The 17785-nt window shown below is 41.7% G+C and overlaps 1 protein-coding gene across 12 annotated transcripts in view; it reads left to right on the top strand.

Moving 5' to 3' along the window:
- Positions 1 to 14811, top strand: part of ARMC8 (armadillo repeat containing 8) — a 74247-nt gene extending 59436 nt beyond the window's left edge. For 10 of the 12 annotated variants that reach the window (XM_054206636.1, XM_054206634.1, XM_054206643.1 and 7 more), the window contains 10 exons: positions 137 to 219; positions 516 to 597; positions 3150 to 3236; positions 4209 to 4301; positions 4774 to 4923; positions 6650 to 6745; positions 8991 to 9086; positions 9576 to 9648; positions 10897 to 10990; positions 12857 to 14811. In XM_054206636.1, coding sequence (XP_054062611.1) covers positions 137 to 219; positions 516 to 597; positions 3150 to 3236; positions 4209 to 4301; positions 4774 to 4923; positions 6650 to 6745; positions 8991 to 9086; positions 9576 to 9648; positions 10897 to 10990; positions 12857 to 12890 — 888 coding nt within the window. In that variant the 3' untranslated portion in view covers positions 12891 to 14811. Of the gene's footprint in view, positions 1 to 136; positions 220 to 515; positions 598 to 3149; positions 3237 to 4208; positions 4302 to 4773; positions 4924 to 5455; positions 5619 to 6649; positions 6746 to 8990; positions 9087 to 9575; positions 9649 to 10896; positions 10991 to 12856 lie in introns of those variants that run through there. The other 2 variants (XM_054206637.1, XR_008467113.1) reach the window with 2 other exon arrangements.
- The last annotated feature ends 2974 nt before the right edge of the window (positions 14812 to 17785 follow it).

The following is a 17785-nucleotide window of genomic DNA, read 5'->3' on the forward strand; positions in this document are numbered from 1 at the left end:
GGGAAGAGAACATGGCTTGCTGTTTTTAGCTACAGTTTTTATATGCAATATTTAAAATGTTGCAGACAAGAAAACCAACAATCCATAAATGCTCATATTATTTTATTCATATAACATCAATTCCTTTTTGCTCCAGATCATTGAGACTGAAAATATGATGGACCGTATTGTTAATGGCTTGTCTGAATCTAGTATCAAGGTGCGGTTAGCTGCAGTCAGGTAGGAGCCTTTTCTGATTCATACAAATACTTTTGTCTTATCAAAGTCTGATGCTGAACTTGTTAGAATTTCTCATAATTTTTCAAAAGATAATTTGAAATGATATCTACTGTTGGAAAATTTATTGGGGGAGGAGGGGAGTTATCTTGGAGTAGTAGGATATTTCCTTTTTGCCATTTACAGTCTACTACTTAGCAGATTCTAAGCTGAATCTTTGTGTAGAAGCAGGGTATGTATTACAGTAGTGTACGTGTGAGTGTGTGGGTTTCACAATGAAGGTTTCTTTTCCATTATAGATGTTTGCACAGTTTGTCTCGTTCTGTACAGCAGCTCAGGACAAGTTTTCAGGATCATGCTGTATGGAAACCTTTAATGAAGGTAAGTTAGGAAAAGTCAGGTCTCAACTACTGAGGTGTTCGGTTCCATTAGAGGAGGAGACGGTCTCTGTTCAATTCACATGCCTTTCTGTAGAATCTTAATCTAGAAATCTAAATTCCATGACCTCCTAAGAGAGTCATAAATCAAGAGAAGCCAAGCAGCAGCAGAGAGGACTGTGGTTCGTGCTTGATTTTTTGGTTGTGGTTTTTGTTGGGTTTTTTTTGCTTTTGTTTTGTTTTGGTTTTTTTTTGAGTGATGAGGGAGCAAGGCTAAGTTATGCCTAATGTTTACACAGGGCACTGGGAGGACTATATATCCTTTACTTTCAGGCTCAGACTAGGTGGCACAGTTCAGGCTTCGTCTATAAGCCCTACAGGAGAATTTAGATCTGCATTTTCTGCTGTAATTCTCTACGTCTTAGATCTCATTACAGATTCTAAAACTGAAGCCGAAGAGCTCAGCAGGACCTTTAAAAAGACACATTTCAATGTAATGCAATTATCCACAAGATTAAAGTGTGAGATCAAAGTGTGTAAGGTATATATCATCTCTCATCTTGCAATGTGACTGTCATTAAGTGCAGATAAATAAACCAGTTTCTCAGTTTCAACATCTTTTAGACCTTGAAAATGGGGAACAAAGTCTGCTAGCAAGAAGCCTGAAAGCTTGGGTAGTATTTGACATCCATGGGAATCACCAAGAGAATCACCTGAAGTGAGCTTGACTCTCTGTTCAGAAGTAAAATAGCCAGAGCAGAGAAAGTGAGCTGATGAGCCTGATAAGGAGGCCGTTAGGCGAGCTGACTGTCCAAAGCTTCACTCCAGAGCCTGGAAGGAAGTAAAGGATCAGGAGATCCTTTGGTTATTTGCAGTGGTATTTCAATACGAGGTAGACACCTGTTGGGTGTGCTACTCACTGACGTTTCATTCAGGCCTGACTTTCTCTGTTCTGCTTATGTTGTAATTCTCACAAGTTACGGACTTAGGAAAACTTGACTCCCTAGTTATACTGCGCTCTCTGGCCCTCTTGTTGGCTGCAGGCGAAGGAACTTTCTCAGCCTTTGATGTTGCTTGCAGGAATTAGAGGCCCTGAAGTATCGGACTACTTTTTTTCTACAGTTTCATGATAGAAATGATGGGCAAATTATTTTCTGACAGTATACTTATTATGAAATGTTATAACAGTATACTGTATACTTAGAAGTACACTTATTGCAAGTTAAGCATTCATCCTTGGATTGGGTGTGTGAGTCGTGATACTGATCCATGGATGTCTATTTCATTAGTCTCACTGGGAGGTCAGAGGTGATTTGATTGTGCAATTTTTGTGCTATCACTAAAGTGTAATAATCCCATGATTCAGGACTCATGACCATCACCTGAAGGGGCCTGGGGGGGAATGGTTTAAATATTTTAAGAGTTTGCGAAAGGCCAAACATGAAAACACCCAAGCTTCATAAATACAAGCCGAAAAAACGACAGGACTGCTTGAAGAAGCACAACTAGTGTAAAAGGAGAGCTATGTGGGAAGAAAAAAAAAAAAAGTAGTAGATTTCAGACTTCTGTGTAAATGCAGCTGCTGGCAGTTGTTCATTTTGATTTGTATTAAGTAAGCTGAAGTCAGAAACTTGTATGTTCATTCCAAAATGTCAAGAATTGTTCTTAATAGAAAAATAAAAGTAATATTAAATAAAGATAAATTAATTTTTGGTCTAGATTAATAACAACTACGTAAGTCCTTTCTCCTTCCCCTAGCATGTATAGCTGTATAAGCCATCTAAGTCTAAATGTCTAAAATTCTATGACTTACCTCTATGTAGTTCAGTGCAAGCCGCTGTAAACGGAGTAATTGTTAATGTTTGCAGTTTGCTCACTGCTCTGAAATCAAAGGTGGTACAGGAGAACCCCTCCATTCCCCCTGTCTTTGCTGGAGGAGCAGTTGTATCCTCCTTGCCTGTTTCCTCCCTGAATTTTCTCAGAACGTGCAAGAGAGATGCTCTGTTTAAGGATGGCATGGATTGGTCCTGCTGGAGGTCCCACAGAGATGAGAGAGAGCAGAACTTGTTGCAGGCTATGTGCTTGTCTGAAAGGATGGTCATGAGATTTGCCGTGTTGTGCTTTCAGGAGGTACAGAAGTGTTGAGGAGGCTCCTCCTGGAGCTTCCTCCGCTGTTCTGTAAACCGTGGCACAGAGGTGCACTGCAGGACACAGCCTGCGCTCTGTTGAGAGAGTGGCTGCAGAGCCAAATTCCAGCTGCCAGCACATGCACACTTTGCAGAGGGCATCTGTTCCCACTGATTTCTTTTAAATTGGACCTAAAAGCTGTCAAATCTGGCTTCGTGAAATAACACTGCGTTGCTCCAGCTTGACACGTAACGTGTATCATCACATTGAGTTGAATGAGCAGTGTCTGGGTCTGTGCTGCGAGCATCAAAGCATCTCCTAAAGTATGGAATATCAAACTGCAGCCTCATTACAGGTATTCCGTTTCAAAATGATCCCTTTATCCTACATGTTAACAGAGATTCCTCACTCTCCCCTTTGTGACTGCAGGTTTTACAGAATGCTCCAAATGAAATTCTCATAGTAGCATCTTCCACGCTATGCAATCTTCTTCTGGAATTCTCTCCAAGCAAGGAGGTTAGTATTTACCCAGAAACAAGGAGAGGTAATAGACAAAAGTTACATTCTACACTGGTTCAATAAGCATAAAGGTATCTTAGTTGGTAGCCACTGCTTGTGAAGTGTTACAGAGCTGTAACGTTAGGCAGACTGTATCACTGATACCTTGTGAATAAAAAAAAAAATCATCTATTTGCAGTGCTGTGACAGTTAAATATGATTGAATAGTTAAATGTAGTAAATCTAAAAAGAAGTAGACATGAAATTTGAGAGTTTTTTTACTTGTAAAACACTATCTAAAAAATCCATAAGCAAGAAGAAACCAAACCAAGAATTGGCAATATGATCCATTGTCTTAGAGAATTAATGCTGTAATCTTGAAAATGTTGGCATAGTCTTGCGGGTTTTATTGTTCTTAAATGAATGATACAGGATATCTGTTCCCAAGTTCTGCAACATCTGTATTTCATACAGATCATACATACATATCAATACTTCAGAGCAATGGATCGATTCCCTAAGTCTTAAATATTTCTTAATTACAGAAAATGTTTGCAAGATTGTGGGCTCTTACAGGGCACTTCGGATTACCTTGGTTTGGTCAATTGATCTTGGTGGTTTGAGTCATGTCTGCAAGACAGAAAATTAGCTGAAATAACGCCAAGCAGAGTTCACTGGCCCCTGGGCTTTCTTGTTCATACTGCAGGTAGTGCTTGGACTGAAATGCTGAATTTTCTATCAGGCCGCAGGGTTCATGTAATAAAAACATCCTTGCCAAAAGAAAATAGTGTTTATGCAAAGTGGAGGAATATTTAGAAATGTTAGATTTGAAAGCATCCATAAGCCACACGTCTGTGTGTGTGCCATGTTGTAAACCCAAAACCAAGATATAAGCAAGACTTCTCTGTATTATGTTTACATTTGTATATATGTCTAATCAATCTAAATGATGTTTTAAAGACTTTCCCCCCCTCCCTGTCTTCATTCTAGCCTATTTTAGAATCAGGAGCCATAGAACTTCTATGTAGTTTAACACAGAGCGAAAATCTTGCCTTGCGAGTGAATGGCATTTGGGCTTTAATGGTAAGTAGACCACACTGGTTAAATATGACTTGTGATTTTGCTCCTTAAAACGTTTGTGAATGTAACTTAAAGAACTCATCAGTTGTTGTTAAAAATAACATAGCTGAAACCTGGCTTGTCTTTCCACTTGACTACAGAAGGAGAACAGCATCAGCCTGAAACACTTCAGCAGTTAGTCCATAAAATAAAATAAACTTTTCAGTTCTGATACCAGTTTGGTTGCCAAGATCATTCAGGGAAACAGTTAAGTAGTGTCAATAGCATGCCAGGGGACAAATAAAAGCAGGTAATAACCAGGTCACCTGTAAGAGCGTGAGGAAATTTAATTCACTGTGTAGCAGTTCCTCATAAATTATAACCTTTGCAAGATTAATTTTAGCAAGGATATATGCTTGCAGGTAATAGTCTACTGAAAGAGTGAAAGCCCAAGTTTAAGGTAAAAAAACAAGCAAAAAATTTCTGTCTCTTTCAGAATATGGCATTTCAAGCGGAACAGAAGATCAAATCAGACATCTTACGAGGTCTGAGTACAGAGCAGTTATTCCAGTTGCTTTCTGATTCTGATGTAAATGTTCTGATGAAAACTTTGGGACTGCTTAGGAATCTTCTGTCTACTCGCCCAGTAAGTAGAGCTACAAACAAATGAATTCTTTCTTTTTTGCAAGACACGTTATTTTTCTGTTTAAGACTATTGTTTGATATATTGCTAAAACTGAGGCCTTTGGATTTATTCAGGTATCTGTAACCAAATGGACAAATTAGTGTAAGACAACATTTGAAAGAATACTCTACATCCACTGAAACTTTGTAATTATTATCAAATACAGAGCTAGACAATTACATTTAATGTCCAATTCCATTGCATTTAGCTTTCAGCAAAGTTATTTTCCTAACGGTCTTTCCGTGAAACTTGTGCAGAACAACAATAAGAGGGTTGCACTGTCAGTCAATGTGTGGAGAGGTACATATCTTAAGGATACCTGTGTTTCTTCTTTCTTGACACTTGAAATATTTCTGTTCTTATCCAACTATATAGATACTACTGGCTTTTTGAATTTGACTGTGGGACTGTGCACTTACAAAATGCATACGTTCGTTTTACACACTGAAATAAAATGGTTTGAAAATGTAAGCCCATGAATTGTTTTTGACAGGGAGAAAGAGATATTGGTGGAGGAAAAGAAAGGGGTAATCCCCTGTGAAGAACAGAGGGAAAACATGCAGCAAACATTTGGCAAGCCAACATTTTTGTGGGGGAAAAAAACCACGAAGCCTCTACTGTGCATTTATCACGTATTGTGTTTCTACCATAAAAAGGTCACTGCAAAAAATCTTCTGATATTTGTACTCGTTGAGTCTCAATAAGCTTCATAGAAAATTAGTTCTGTCTTAATGTGAAAAGATATTTAATAACCAGTCATTCATTAAATTCACCCTGAGCTCTTGACAGCAGAGTCTCATTATCACTGAAGGTGTTCTTCATCTGAAACTATGTCCCAGCTTCACCTACTTTCTGTAGTATGTTTTAGAGCCAGAACCAACCATTCTCATTCTCTACCCAAAACTCACTCCAGAATAACTCATCCAGCAGCTCTTGAATGAAGTCTTGTTATTAGTGATTTTAAGAAGTCCTACAAAAATCCCTAACATCTTAAAAAATTGTAGCGTACCATGTGCTGGTAATCTCTGGTGGCTGTTTGCTGTCACTCCTGAGTTTTGATATCAGTTATTCCAGTAGATCTAATTTCATCTTTTTCCGTTACTCCTAATTATCAATTTTATTCTAGTATAGGTGTTTATAGTCTGTGATCAAATGACCTTTTACCTGTAAGTCTCTTAAGTTGAGGCAGTTTTCGTAGACAATAAGTAATGTATGTGGCTTATTTCTCTGAACCCTCTCAGACTTTTGAAATGTGGATATGGGACCTGGTCATAGCGTTCCAGTAAGAGCAGCAAATACCAGATAAGGAACTTCAGTTTTTCTTCCCTCTCTCTGATATCCCCATTATCAGAAGAGAAGTGGTTCTTTCGAACTGCAGCATCAGACTTAGAGCTTGGGTCCAGCAGGATTCAGTCTTCAGACTGGCCTCCATGTGACTGGGAAACCAGTGTCTCTTCTACAGGTTACAGTGAAGTCAGAACTAAGGCCCATATCATGCTCTCTCAAACAAGACCAGGCTTCAAATGAAGAGGAATATTATGAAGTGTTTCTGGTGTGATAAGGTCTTGGTTTTGGGAGACCTCGCTAGGAGCTAGGGGTTGCTACTCTGTACTTAGAGTAATTCAAATAGGAATGCCGCCTTCTTCTGGAAAGTTACGCTGATCGTATTTCATCATTGCTTTGGCAGCACATAGACCATATAATGAGCACTCATGGGAAGCAAATCATGCAAGCAGTGACCCTCATTCTGGAAGGGGAGCACAATATAGAAGTCAAAGAGCAGGTACCCTTTTTTGTTTCATGTTGTCTTGGCAGAATACAATTTAAGAAATGGCTAGGAATGCATACTCCTCTCTTTGTTTGGGATTATGATGTGCTGTGAACATTCTACAGAGATCTGTCACATGAATAACTATTTCCTATCAGAATGCTCTTCTTTCTAATGGATTATTACAAATGTGTTTGAATTGAATTCAGAATGGTTTTTTTTTAAATGTAGGTTTGGCAAAAGGAGGCCACTGTATGTGAGAGCAGAAGGATTAAATTTCAGGCAATTGCATGGCAGAAAGGGCACAGCAGGAGTAAGGAAAGAGAAAGAAGCCAGTATTTCACACTGGGAAAAGCATCATGGTTATTTGCTCCTATTGCAGCCATTGGAGCAGCCACTGATGAAGAATACCATCATCGCCTCCTCGCTGGCAGTAATACGTGTTCTGCTGGGTGATGTGGTAACTTGGTTGTTCTTGGGTGGCTGCGGGAGCCAGCAGTGATTAGAGGAGGAGAGGCATAGCAGGGAAAAGAGCATGCTGGTGTAGCCCAGGAAAAAGTGGGGAGGGACATGCCCTGACAAATTGAAACTTATAAGCAACATGCAAGAGGAAAGGGAGAAGGAAAGAGGAGGTAGCCACTAGGGAAAAACATCCCTGGCTTGGTGGCAGCTTAAGGGGGCCAGCGTACCAGGATACCTGCTGCGGAGATGCTAAGGCAAAAGTAAGAGGATAGATGGGCAGCATTTGCCTGACTAACTCTTTTGACGGACAAGACAGCCAGCTGGAGAACCCTGTTTCTTCCTCATACAGGGCATATGGTGATGAAGAATGGGGGCAGCAGGAAGCTGTGGGAGAGTCCAGAGTGTTGCTTTGTCTTAGGATAGATGTTGGTAGCAAACAGCATGGCAACTGAGTGTGAAAATACAGCTAAATCCGGATTGGCCTAAATCTCTGCTCAGTGAAGAATGGGCTGAAAGCAAACAGACCTTTTCTGGCTACTTAAGCACAAAATTGGCAAAAAACCCCCCCCGAAAAACTCTTAATAGATAGCAAGTTTAGCGATAGCATGGTTCTGAAACAGCTGAGGATTAAGCAGTTGTGTCTTTCTAAATAGTTCTTCCTGGTAAAGTTCTAGTAACAGGAACGGCCTTCATTGCAATAGAAGGTTGTTTACCTTGCCGAGCCTCTCAGAATTATTTTGGAGGAGAATCAGTGCACCTGAGAAATACTCTCGGAAAGGGCTAGTAGACGAGGGTTGAATATATATATATATATATAGCCTTTAGGGTTTGGGGCCTTTACACACAGAGCGTTTTCTTTGTTCCTGTGGTGTGATCAGCAGCTTGCTTTTATTTCAGAATCGAGTCATGCATCCAGTATGGCCTATCTGCACACAAGAGCCCACACTTCTAGCAGGACAGTGCTTATCTCTGTCACTGTCTGGCTCATCAGTATGTAATTAACAGCTTGGAAGTAATAAATCTTGGCAACTGCTGACACGAGTGCAGTGCAGCTTAGACACAGGCATCATACGGGTGCTGATCATTCTCCGGCGTCCTCCTGTAGTCATCCCTGCATGCCAAGAAAAGCTGGTTAAGTTCTTCCACAGCTCTTTGGGAAAGAATTTGTAGAGCGTGTCCCAGCGCCTCCTGAGAAGCAGGAAAGCTGCCTGTGCAAGTCTCAGTGCCATGTGCATGTAGTGCAAAATGGGCCTAGTCCTTCAAGGTTATTCTGTAGGATGGCTTCTCTAATTTGCAAGAAATAAGCAGCTGCGTTAGTAGTTTGAGTTATCTCGGCAGGTAAGATGTGTGACTAGACTTGTTGAAAACTAATTATTACTCTGCTAGATCAGCAGATGGGCCTCTGTCTTTCCTTTTCCTTGCCTGAAGAACTAGCTGGATGTATTTGTTTTTTGGGTTTTTTCCCTAGCGCTAATAGAGAATAAACTGCTTTATTTTCCAGTGTATTTAATCTTTTCTATATGTTGCATATTTCCATGAGAGACTTAGTTTTACTCGTTGAAATGAATTAATGACTGTTGCTTTTTATTTTTAAATGGCAATGACTTGTTTTTTGCCAGGGCTGTTCATCCACAGCTGTTGACTCTTTGGCATTAGCCCCAGATCTAAGCAAGCTGGAAACTCCAGATTAAAGATACTAATTAAAGAAATGCTTTGTCACAAGTTCAAAGCTGTCAAGGAAGCTGTGTAAATCATGGGATGTGATCTGTGGCCAAGTAACAGTTTTTCTCTCTTTCAGACGTTATGTATACTTGCCAATATAGCAGATGGAACGACAGCAAAAGAACTGATTATGACCAATGATGACATCCTGCAGAAAATCAAGTACTACATGGTATGGGGAATTTTAAAGGTTTTTTGTTGGTCTTTTGCAGGAATGAAAAGAGGGTACTTAGCATTTTGGTGTGTAAATTATTCAGTGTCATGCACTTAACTTTCACCTACCCAGTTGTGTTTAAGACATCATGTAGTGCAGCTCAATATGGCGGAGGTGTACTGAGGATCTGATTAAAAGGAAAATCCAGTTGTTATTTTCCGTAAGAATGTTACAGTTGAGTTAAGCAATTCTTGTAACAAATCCACATGGAAAACATTTCATGATCTTGGAAAAGGCATATCATGTAGACCTCAGTAAATATTTGGAAGGAAGTGACTGAACACTACTCAAGTGCCTTATGTTATGGTACTATCTTTGAGAGAAGTTGTGGATAGGAATTACTCCCAACTTTGCTACCTTATTTATTACAGGATGAATGCCAAAATGTAAGTCTGAGAATTTCTGAATTTCTTCTTCTAAACTTAAGTACTGTTTTTCTATATTTAGAGTCATTCAAATGCTAAACTTCAGCTTGCTGCCATGTTCTGTATATCTAATCTCATATGGAATGAAGAAGAAGGTAAGAAAGCCTCATCATTAATGCATATGCAAGTTACTGTCCTGATCAAATGTGGCATAGTAATCGATATTTGCAGTGCACAGCACAGTGGGATCCAAACCATTATAGGTATAATAGGAAATAAGTGAGAGTGGTCAGGAAGACTTTGAGGAAAGTGTAGAGAGCTGTTCTGGGGCAGGAGGAGGAGATGCGAGAAGAGTGGGTCAATAAATAGGAGTTGGTGAGTCATGCAGGGAGAGGTTTCCACCTGTAGCGTTTCTGTAAAATCTGCAAACAATTTGAGTAAAAGTGAATCCTAGTAAGGGAGCTTCCAAGTCTTAAGGAGGTTCTGGAAAACTCATTGTTGTGGGGAATAGGTTCACTGGAGAGGGTAAATGTATTAGAAAGGGGGTTTGTTGCAAAAAAAATTGCCCCAGCATGGATGACTTGAATGGGTTGGGTGGTGAGACTCTGAAACCAGTCAAAGGACTTGTGGGTGGAACTGGCAGGAGCGGGGAAGGCATTCAGTTAAGAAGAGCCATGGCCTGTAGCAATGGAAGGTGACCAGGAGGGAGCTGAAGGCTGCTGCTGCACAGAAAAATCTGTGTGTTTGTGTTGAGGGGTGGAGGGGGCAGGTGGGGGCAGCAGCGTGGTGCTGGAAGAAATGGCAAGGGGAGGAGTGGTGGGAGGTGGTGTGCACTGAGGAATGGTGGGGCTGGGAGGAGGACTTTCTTAGATGGGTGATTTACAGACCCTCAAGTTGACTGTGCTGCTCCTCAGCAAAGAAATCAGTGTCTCTACTTGGTTTTGGTTTTTTTTACCCTACTGTGTAAGTTCCTCCACATCTCTCAGATGACAGAACTTCATTCAGCGTGTGACACTTGGCTGTACTCCTGGTGGCTTTCTACGCATTATACGGTGCTACAAATCAGACTCAAAACCACACCTCCAGTTAAACATTCTCTGCATCCCAATCAGAGAGATGAGAATAAACCAACTGAAGTCAAGCTTCTTACTTTAGGATAAAATGTGTTCAGATTTTTGCCTCCAAAATTTTCTTTTCTTTAAGCGTACACACACGAGTACAAAAACAGAAACTTGAGCTCCCTTGGGAGGCAGCCACAAGTGACCGAGTGTTTCCATTGCTTGCTCTAACTGAACTGTCTTCCATACCCCTCCTTTAAGATGGTTTCTGCTACTGCTCCTTTCTTCTGTTCTGCGGACATTTATTTTTGGTGGTATTCCCAAGAATGTGATTTGTTGTTGTAGGTTCACAAGAACGCCAAGATAAACTACGAGACATGGGAATAGTAGATATTTTACATAAATTAAGTCAGTCATCGGATCCAAATCTGTGTGACAAGTGAGTATAAGGAAAAGTCAAAAAAAATGATTAGAGGGAAATCTTTACTTTTCATTAAAAAAGTATTTTTTTAAAAAATGTTTTGACTATTGAAAAAAATCCACAGAAAAACTATCATTGCACTGAGTTTTACGGTGTATAAAGAAATTGTGGTGAACGCTTCTTTAAAGAGCAGGTTTTGTGTTGCTCAGGAGTACTGAAGTTCTCAATAGTATAAAATAACTATGCTTAAGATCTTCTAAATCAGTGGAGTATCCTTTCTGAAATCTCACTGATACACAAATAGTGGGTAAACCTTGGACAACTGACAAAGTTCCAGAGGATTGGAACAATGGTAAACCATCACATTGCACTATGAATTGAAAAGGTAATACAGGATCACACAATTGCTAATCTCAATTAAATTATTTTAAAGTAATTAAGCTCCACAGTAACTTTCCACGTACCTGTTCTCTGTTACTCATATATAGTATCTACACAGATCATCTACCTTCTTCAGAAACACATAGAACCAAAATAGCTAATGACAGTTTTTCGGGTTTTTTATGATAACTTATTGCAATTATCCCACCTGCGGTGAGTAACAACCCATATTTCTTTCATGAACTAAAAGAGGTGATCTGATTTTTGGAAGAGGTCATACACACACAACACAACTCAAAACTGCAGTGTTTTAAAATGCATTCAATTTGGGTTTCTTGTTTTTATGAAAGATATTCCAGGGTTCTTAGACATCTTTGGAGTAAAGTTAGGACTTCTCAGTTTAGAATCTATGCCAAAGTCTCAGTATTGAAGCTGGTAATCGGGACCACGCAGATATCAATAAGCAGGCTCAGAAAATTACAGAAAAGCTAAATAGGGTTTTCCTATTGAGAAACAGGAAAAAACCTTACACTAGTAAAAGTACTTTCTGGCAAATGGGCCTTGCTTGTCAGCACTTAGGCCTTGGTTTGAAGAGACAGGGAGGTGATTGTCCTTGGCACTGTTGCAAGTCTCTGTCCCTCCTGTTTCTTCTGGCCACCTGCTCCCGCGGTTTACCCTGTTCCCACCTCGTCAGCCCCCTCGATGAGCTGATAAGACTTTGTGAACATAGTGGGAAAATTGGAAGAAAAAATAATCAATCTTCCTCTGGGTTGGTGAGTTGTACTGGGTCCTGGAAAAGTCTGTCAAGGTCATGATAGTGTGGCTGGGAGGTGTAGGGGACAAAGAGAGAGCAAAGCTCACTTCAGGTGGTGGGAAACGCAGAATTAGCTGAAGTGATGATGAAACTGTAACCCTAGACTGTTGGGAGGGGGTTTTTTCTTAACAAAAATGTTGCACAATGTTAGATTACATAAATTCCAGTATTACGCTGGCTCCCTCTCACCTCATTATATGTTTTTGGTGGGGCTGGTATTCCTGACAGGACTAACGTGCTTCTAGCATGATCTGAGTTCTGACACCTCTTTCATTTCTCAGCTCAAAGACCTGCTTTTCATGGTATGTCTGTATTGCAGAAAAGTGATTGCGCTTCACAATTGTTGCTCTTAAGGGTTTTTTATAAGGTGTGTTGATAACGAGGTTGAATATACATCTTAAGCCCCACCAGACTTGAAAGTTGCTCAGTTTATGCTGAGCATCTACTACGCTTGGTTAGATCAGCTTATTCTTAAATGCAAGGTGGGTTCTTAAATTGTTACAGCCCACGCAGAGCACTTCTGTACCATGGGCTAGATTCTCACAAACTGAAGGAGCCATCCAGGCAGCTTCCTCCTACCTCACGTGTCCATCCTCCCTCTCTTGCTGGCACAACGCATAGTCTCCTACATGAAGCTGTTGATGATAAAGCCAAACCCCAATCATTAACAGGTTGTTCCTTTATTGCAGGGCGAAGACAGCACTCCAGCAGTATCTTGCATGATCAAAGACTAATTGAATCTATGGACACCCCTCATGTCTACTTAAGGAAGAGCAGGAGATGTTCCTGACTCCTTATATTTGCACAAGTCACCTTGGGCTGCATTTTTCTCAGGTGCAGGGAGCTGCTTTGCAGAAACAGTTTAAATGATCAGGTCTCCAGTGCACTTGAGAATTTTCTTGAGGTAGTTTCTTTACTCAGAGGACTCCTGGGGGGTTGTTTTGGCTTTTTGTTTTTTTTTTTTTTGTTTGTTTTGTTTTTTTCCTGAGCTACCTGGACTTTCAGATAGAACAATCAGTCATTTTCCTTTTGGGCCTACAATTTTCTGCTTTTGCTGCAGCCTGCGTGTGTGGATGTGTGTGGGTGTGCTCGCGTGCGTGCGTGTGCTTGGGTGAATGTGTGTGGGTGTGATACCTCAATTTTGTTTTTCCTTTTTTTTGTGTGAAAATCTTTTTCTACAGGTTTTCAAGGGTTAACCATTGTTTGCTGTACGAATACTTCAATGAATTATATACAGTTTGAATGAAATGTTATTTAAAAAAAAAAAACCAAACTGTTGTATCCCATAAAGTTTATTTTGAATTTTGAACAGATGAATGTTTTTAAGTAAAATATATGCATTTCTGAACTTCAGCTTAACTTACATTATACTTCCTTTTTAAAGAGAAAAATAGAGGGAGACAGTAGACCCCGAATTATAAGCAGCGCATTCTGTACTGACAAGGTCCAATAGGTTTTTTTACTGCCATATGAGGTTCACCTTGTACTGATGACATGCTCAAATCCATGGAATGGGTCGACTGGATCGTTTTGGGTTTCTTTACATTTTCAGGAGAAAAGCTCATACTGCAGAGTTAGCATGACTGTTGACTTTTCTGGAAGGGAGCAGGTGGCTGCAGTATCACAGGCATAAGCTATTGCTTTAGTAGCCAAGAGCTTGCTCAGATAGTTGCTGAAGGATTAGCTTATTTCACCGGTGATAAGTATTTGCTGATCACTACTATCGATAGAGCAAACAGTATGTTGCAGAAGCTAGGCTTTCAAGAGACCAGAAGGAGCTGGCGAGCGGTGACTTAAGGGATTGCTTTTGTTTTGCATCCTTTACCTGCAGATATAGTTAAGTGACTTACAGATTATTTCCACGAAATATCAGCTGGATGCATTAAGTTGGGGAAGGGATGGAAAAATTGGGGGTTTGGGTTTTTGTTAGCTCAGTAATATTGCTACAGATTTTGTGTATATATGCGGATATACACACTTGCATGGATTTGGATACCCGGATAATAAGCGATGGGATTTTACTGCGTTCAGAAGCCTGGGTTGTCCATAAGTTCCTGAAATTGTGCCTGTAAGTGTGGAGAAAAAAAAATACAAGTACCAATGAAGACGACTGTGTAGGGTTAGGCTGGAATGTGAGACCCCGGTGGCTTCACGGTCGAATATGTGTAGAAACAAACGAGGGCAGCAAGGGGCTGTCCTTCATGCAGTTCAGGGGTCTTGCTTTCTTCCCATGTCTACTCTCTGATTTCAGTTTAGACCATAGTTTTAATAGCCAGGATCTCCAAACACTAAAGTTACATAGCACTAACAGGCACACTAAAGAATGCAGCCGCTGTCTTAAACCAAATCTTTCTTTTGTTACACTGAACTTCAGGAAGGCTGCAGCAAGAAGAGAGGTCTGTAACTTTGCTAACCAATTTTGATAAGTATCTTAATCTTTTATTTCTGATCAGAAGGTCAAATTGTGATAGCCTTACTTTTTTCCAAGGTAACTACTTGTGTCAGAAAATGTGACCACAGTTTGGCCTGGAATTTGAATGTGCTATGTATCAGATAACTGTTACCACTTGGTTGCAAAGGAGAATATATACATTTCATGTAACTTCTTCCACGCTTGAAAGACAAAATAAAAGTGAGCACCTGACACTTTCTCCCCCGGCACTGCAGTAAGCGACTGGCAGTTTTTTAATGTCCTTCTGCAAATTTTTCATGGTGGACTTTGGGGGGCTGAACAAAAGGGAAAGTGAAAATATGTGAGAACTTGATAAATATCAGTACCTCAGAAGTGAAGTCTTATTTATAAAATTCAATCAAATATATTTTTGCTTGAACTGAGAAAAAAGTTCTGAGGCAGGTATTGTAAATGCAAAACTGTACAGCACCTGACTTCTAAATTTGCACTCCTGCTATGTACCTGTAGGAGATCGAGTTCTTACATATCTCTTCTCGTCCTCCCCCAATTCACGTTTCTAAAAGCAAATCTGAGTTTGATTCTATAAAACTTCGGTGCCTAATGGTGTTCAGAAAAAAGGTGAGTAAGTATCTGTGTACATGTTTTGAGGTGGTTTCTTAAAATTCTACCAGAAAAACTAAATGCTCAGACAATCTCGTTGCTGCATGAGAACAGTTGACGTTTTCCACAGATATTGATAGGACAAACTGTTGGATGAGAACATTTTTACATTCAGTTAAGCTTTGTGAATAATTTTTGATGTTGCTATAGGTATGTACAAAAAGAAGAATACTGTAAATAAAAAGAACTTTACCAGAACATGTAGATTTTCCTCAGCTTCATGGAGAAATCTTAGCTTTCTGTGCCAGCTTCTCTACAGCCTGCCAGTCGCTAGCCTCAGACTCACACTGGGAACAAACTTGTTCGGATCGGATCTCTGCCAGTCTTTTTTAGGGAGCAGCATCTTGCGAATTACAGGGTTGCTTGCAGAACCAGAGCAAGGGTAGAGTTTACCTGGACGTAAAACAAATCACCAGGACTTCTGCTGTCATTGTGCCATTTCTCTTCTGAAAACCCATCCTAATGGATTTTGATAAGTATGTCCACTCTTTATATCTGGGTCCTCTCAAAGGTTATGCGTGTCAAAGAGGGAGTAGTTCTGCATGGAGCTTGGTGTGCTCGTTGTCAGACGAGTGGTACGCTTGGTTGCTCCCCACCACCTCCACTCCACGCTTGGAGTAGTCTCTCCCACACAGAAAGTCAAATGAGACTTATCATTTGGCTGTTGTCCCAATCACAAATTTGCGTTGTCCTAGTGAAAGAAGTGAAGTGACCTGCTCAGAAGCATCTTGTGCCAGTATATTCTTAAGGCAAACTTCTCATGTTTTTTAAAAATGTATTTTTACAGACTTCAGCTATTGCAGTAGATGCTGCAGCTCCGTGAAACTGCTGAAGCAGTGCCACAGCAGGCAGGAGAATAACTGAGGTGCATGAGATGCGGCTCTTGAAGATGAGAAAATGAGTTTAACAGGACTGTCTTTGGTAATCCTAAAATATAAGCAGTGCAATATAATAGGTGTAAACACGCAAAATTTCAGTGGTGGTTAAAATCATCAGGACGTTACTGGAGGCTTATTTCTACAAAAGAGACAGTTGCTGGGGAATTCCAGGGGTGCAGTTTGCTCTGCTGAGCTGGTGCTGGGGCAGGCTCAGCCCTGCCATGGCCCCTGGAGGCACTGGACGGTGTCCCCTTGGGTTGCCAGGGGCACAAGGGGAGTTGATGTGCCACAAGCCTAATCCTCAACGAGGAGGGACCTTGGCCAACTGGAGGACAAGCATTGTGTGCTGCATAACAAGAAGCAGCACCACCACGGTCTTTCACTGGAGCCCAGCGACCCCAGGCATGGGTAGGGACAGGGTGAGCAACAGCACTGCCTGAATGGGCATCACCCCGGGGGCTGCTGGGCTCAGGTGCTCTGCACTTACTGCAAATGAGGAAAAAACAAAGACCACACCCAAACTTCAAAAAGTGAACTGCGTTTGGAGTGGGGCCAGCAGCTTATCCCCTCTGCTCGATGCTGGGGAGGTCGTGTCTGCATCCCGTGCCTTGTTTTGGGCCCCTTGTTTGGGAGCGATGGGGGGAAAACTGGAGCCAGGGAGCGTGTGGTGGGCTCGGGGTGGGGAGTTGGGCAGGTTTGGCTGGCAAAGGGGAGGCAGAGGGGCTCCAGCTGCTGCTGCTTGAAGGGGAATAACAGAGGAGACGGAGCTGAGCTTCCTGGCTGCAACGGACGGACGTGGAGAAGGGAGCGGGGCAGGCTGGGATGCCGCTCCGCCCCGGCGTCCCCAGGGCTGCCATGGCAGCCTTGGGGTGCTGCCAGCCACCACACAGGTACTGCCAGGCCCTTCTGCCACCCTGACGGGGCGTGGGGGGACAGGCTGCCATGTCTCTCAAAGCAAGCAGCAATTCAGGCCCTGGGGCAGCACCTCGCTGCTATGAAAAGGGTGCCCGTGGAGCCGTGTGCGGGCGTTGGGCACCACTGAGCTAATTCCGCTCCCTCCAAGAGCGGTGTGTCCTGGATGGAGGAGCAAAGACAGGTAAAAAGCTTTCTCCGTGGTGCAGGTTGCCCAGCAGTTGGATTCACGTAATTAGAGGACGTCTGCAGTGCTTTGCACTTGGGACTGCTGCTCAAAGGACCCTTGTTCCTGCAGAAGGATGGCCGCAAAGAGAAAGGAGGTGGTGCTGCAGGTCAGTAGCAGACAGGCTTTTAAAAATACCTTTTAAACTCATAGTAAGTGCACAGGATGAAGCTCAGTCTTGAGGTATCTCAGATTCTGCTGGCAAAGCCCTACTGTGAGGTCCTGGTGGAAAAGCGTTCCTGAAGGCAGGTAGGAAGGATGGCGAGACAAATCTGTCCCCTGGGTTCAGTGCTGTGGGCTGCAGAGGGAGGTTGCCATGGGGCTGCAGGTTGCGTTTCAGAGCTGTTCACAAGCTGGCACGCGTTTGGCTGCTTTCATAGATCAAAATGCATCTACGTTTCATGGGACAATGGTTCAGAGGACATTTAGAAGTAGGGGTCTGGGGAAGGGAGGGGTTTCTCCTGGGTGGCAAGTGTCACTGGACATTTCTAACCACGTGTTTAGAAAGATCGCTGTAAAGGTGGAAAAG

This window comes from Rissa tridactyla, chromosome 6 (genome assembly GCF_028500815.1).
Source record: "Rissa tridactyla isolate bRisTri1 chromosome 6, bRisTri1.patW.cur.20221130, whole genome shotgun sequence".
NCBI lineage: Eukaryota > Metazoa > Chordata > Aves > Charadriiformes > Laridae > Rissa > Rissa tridactyla.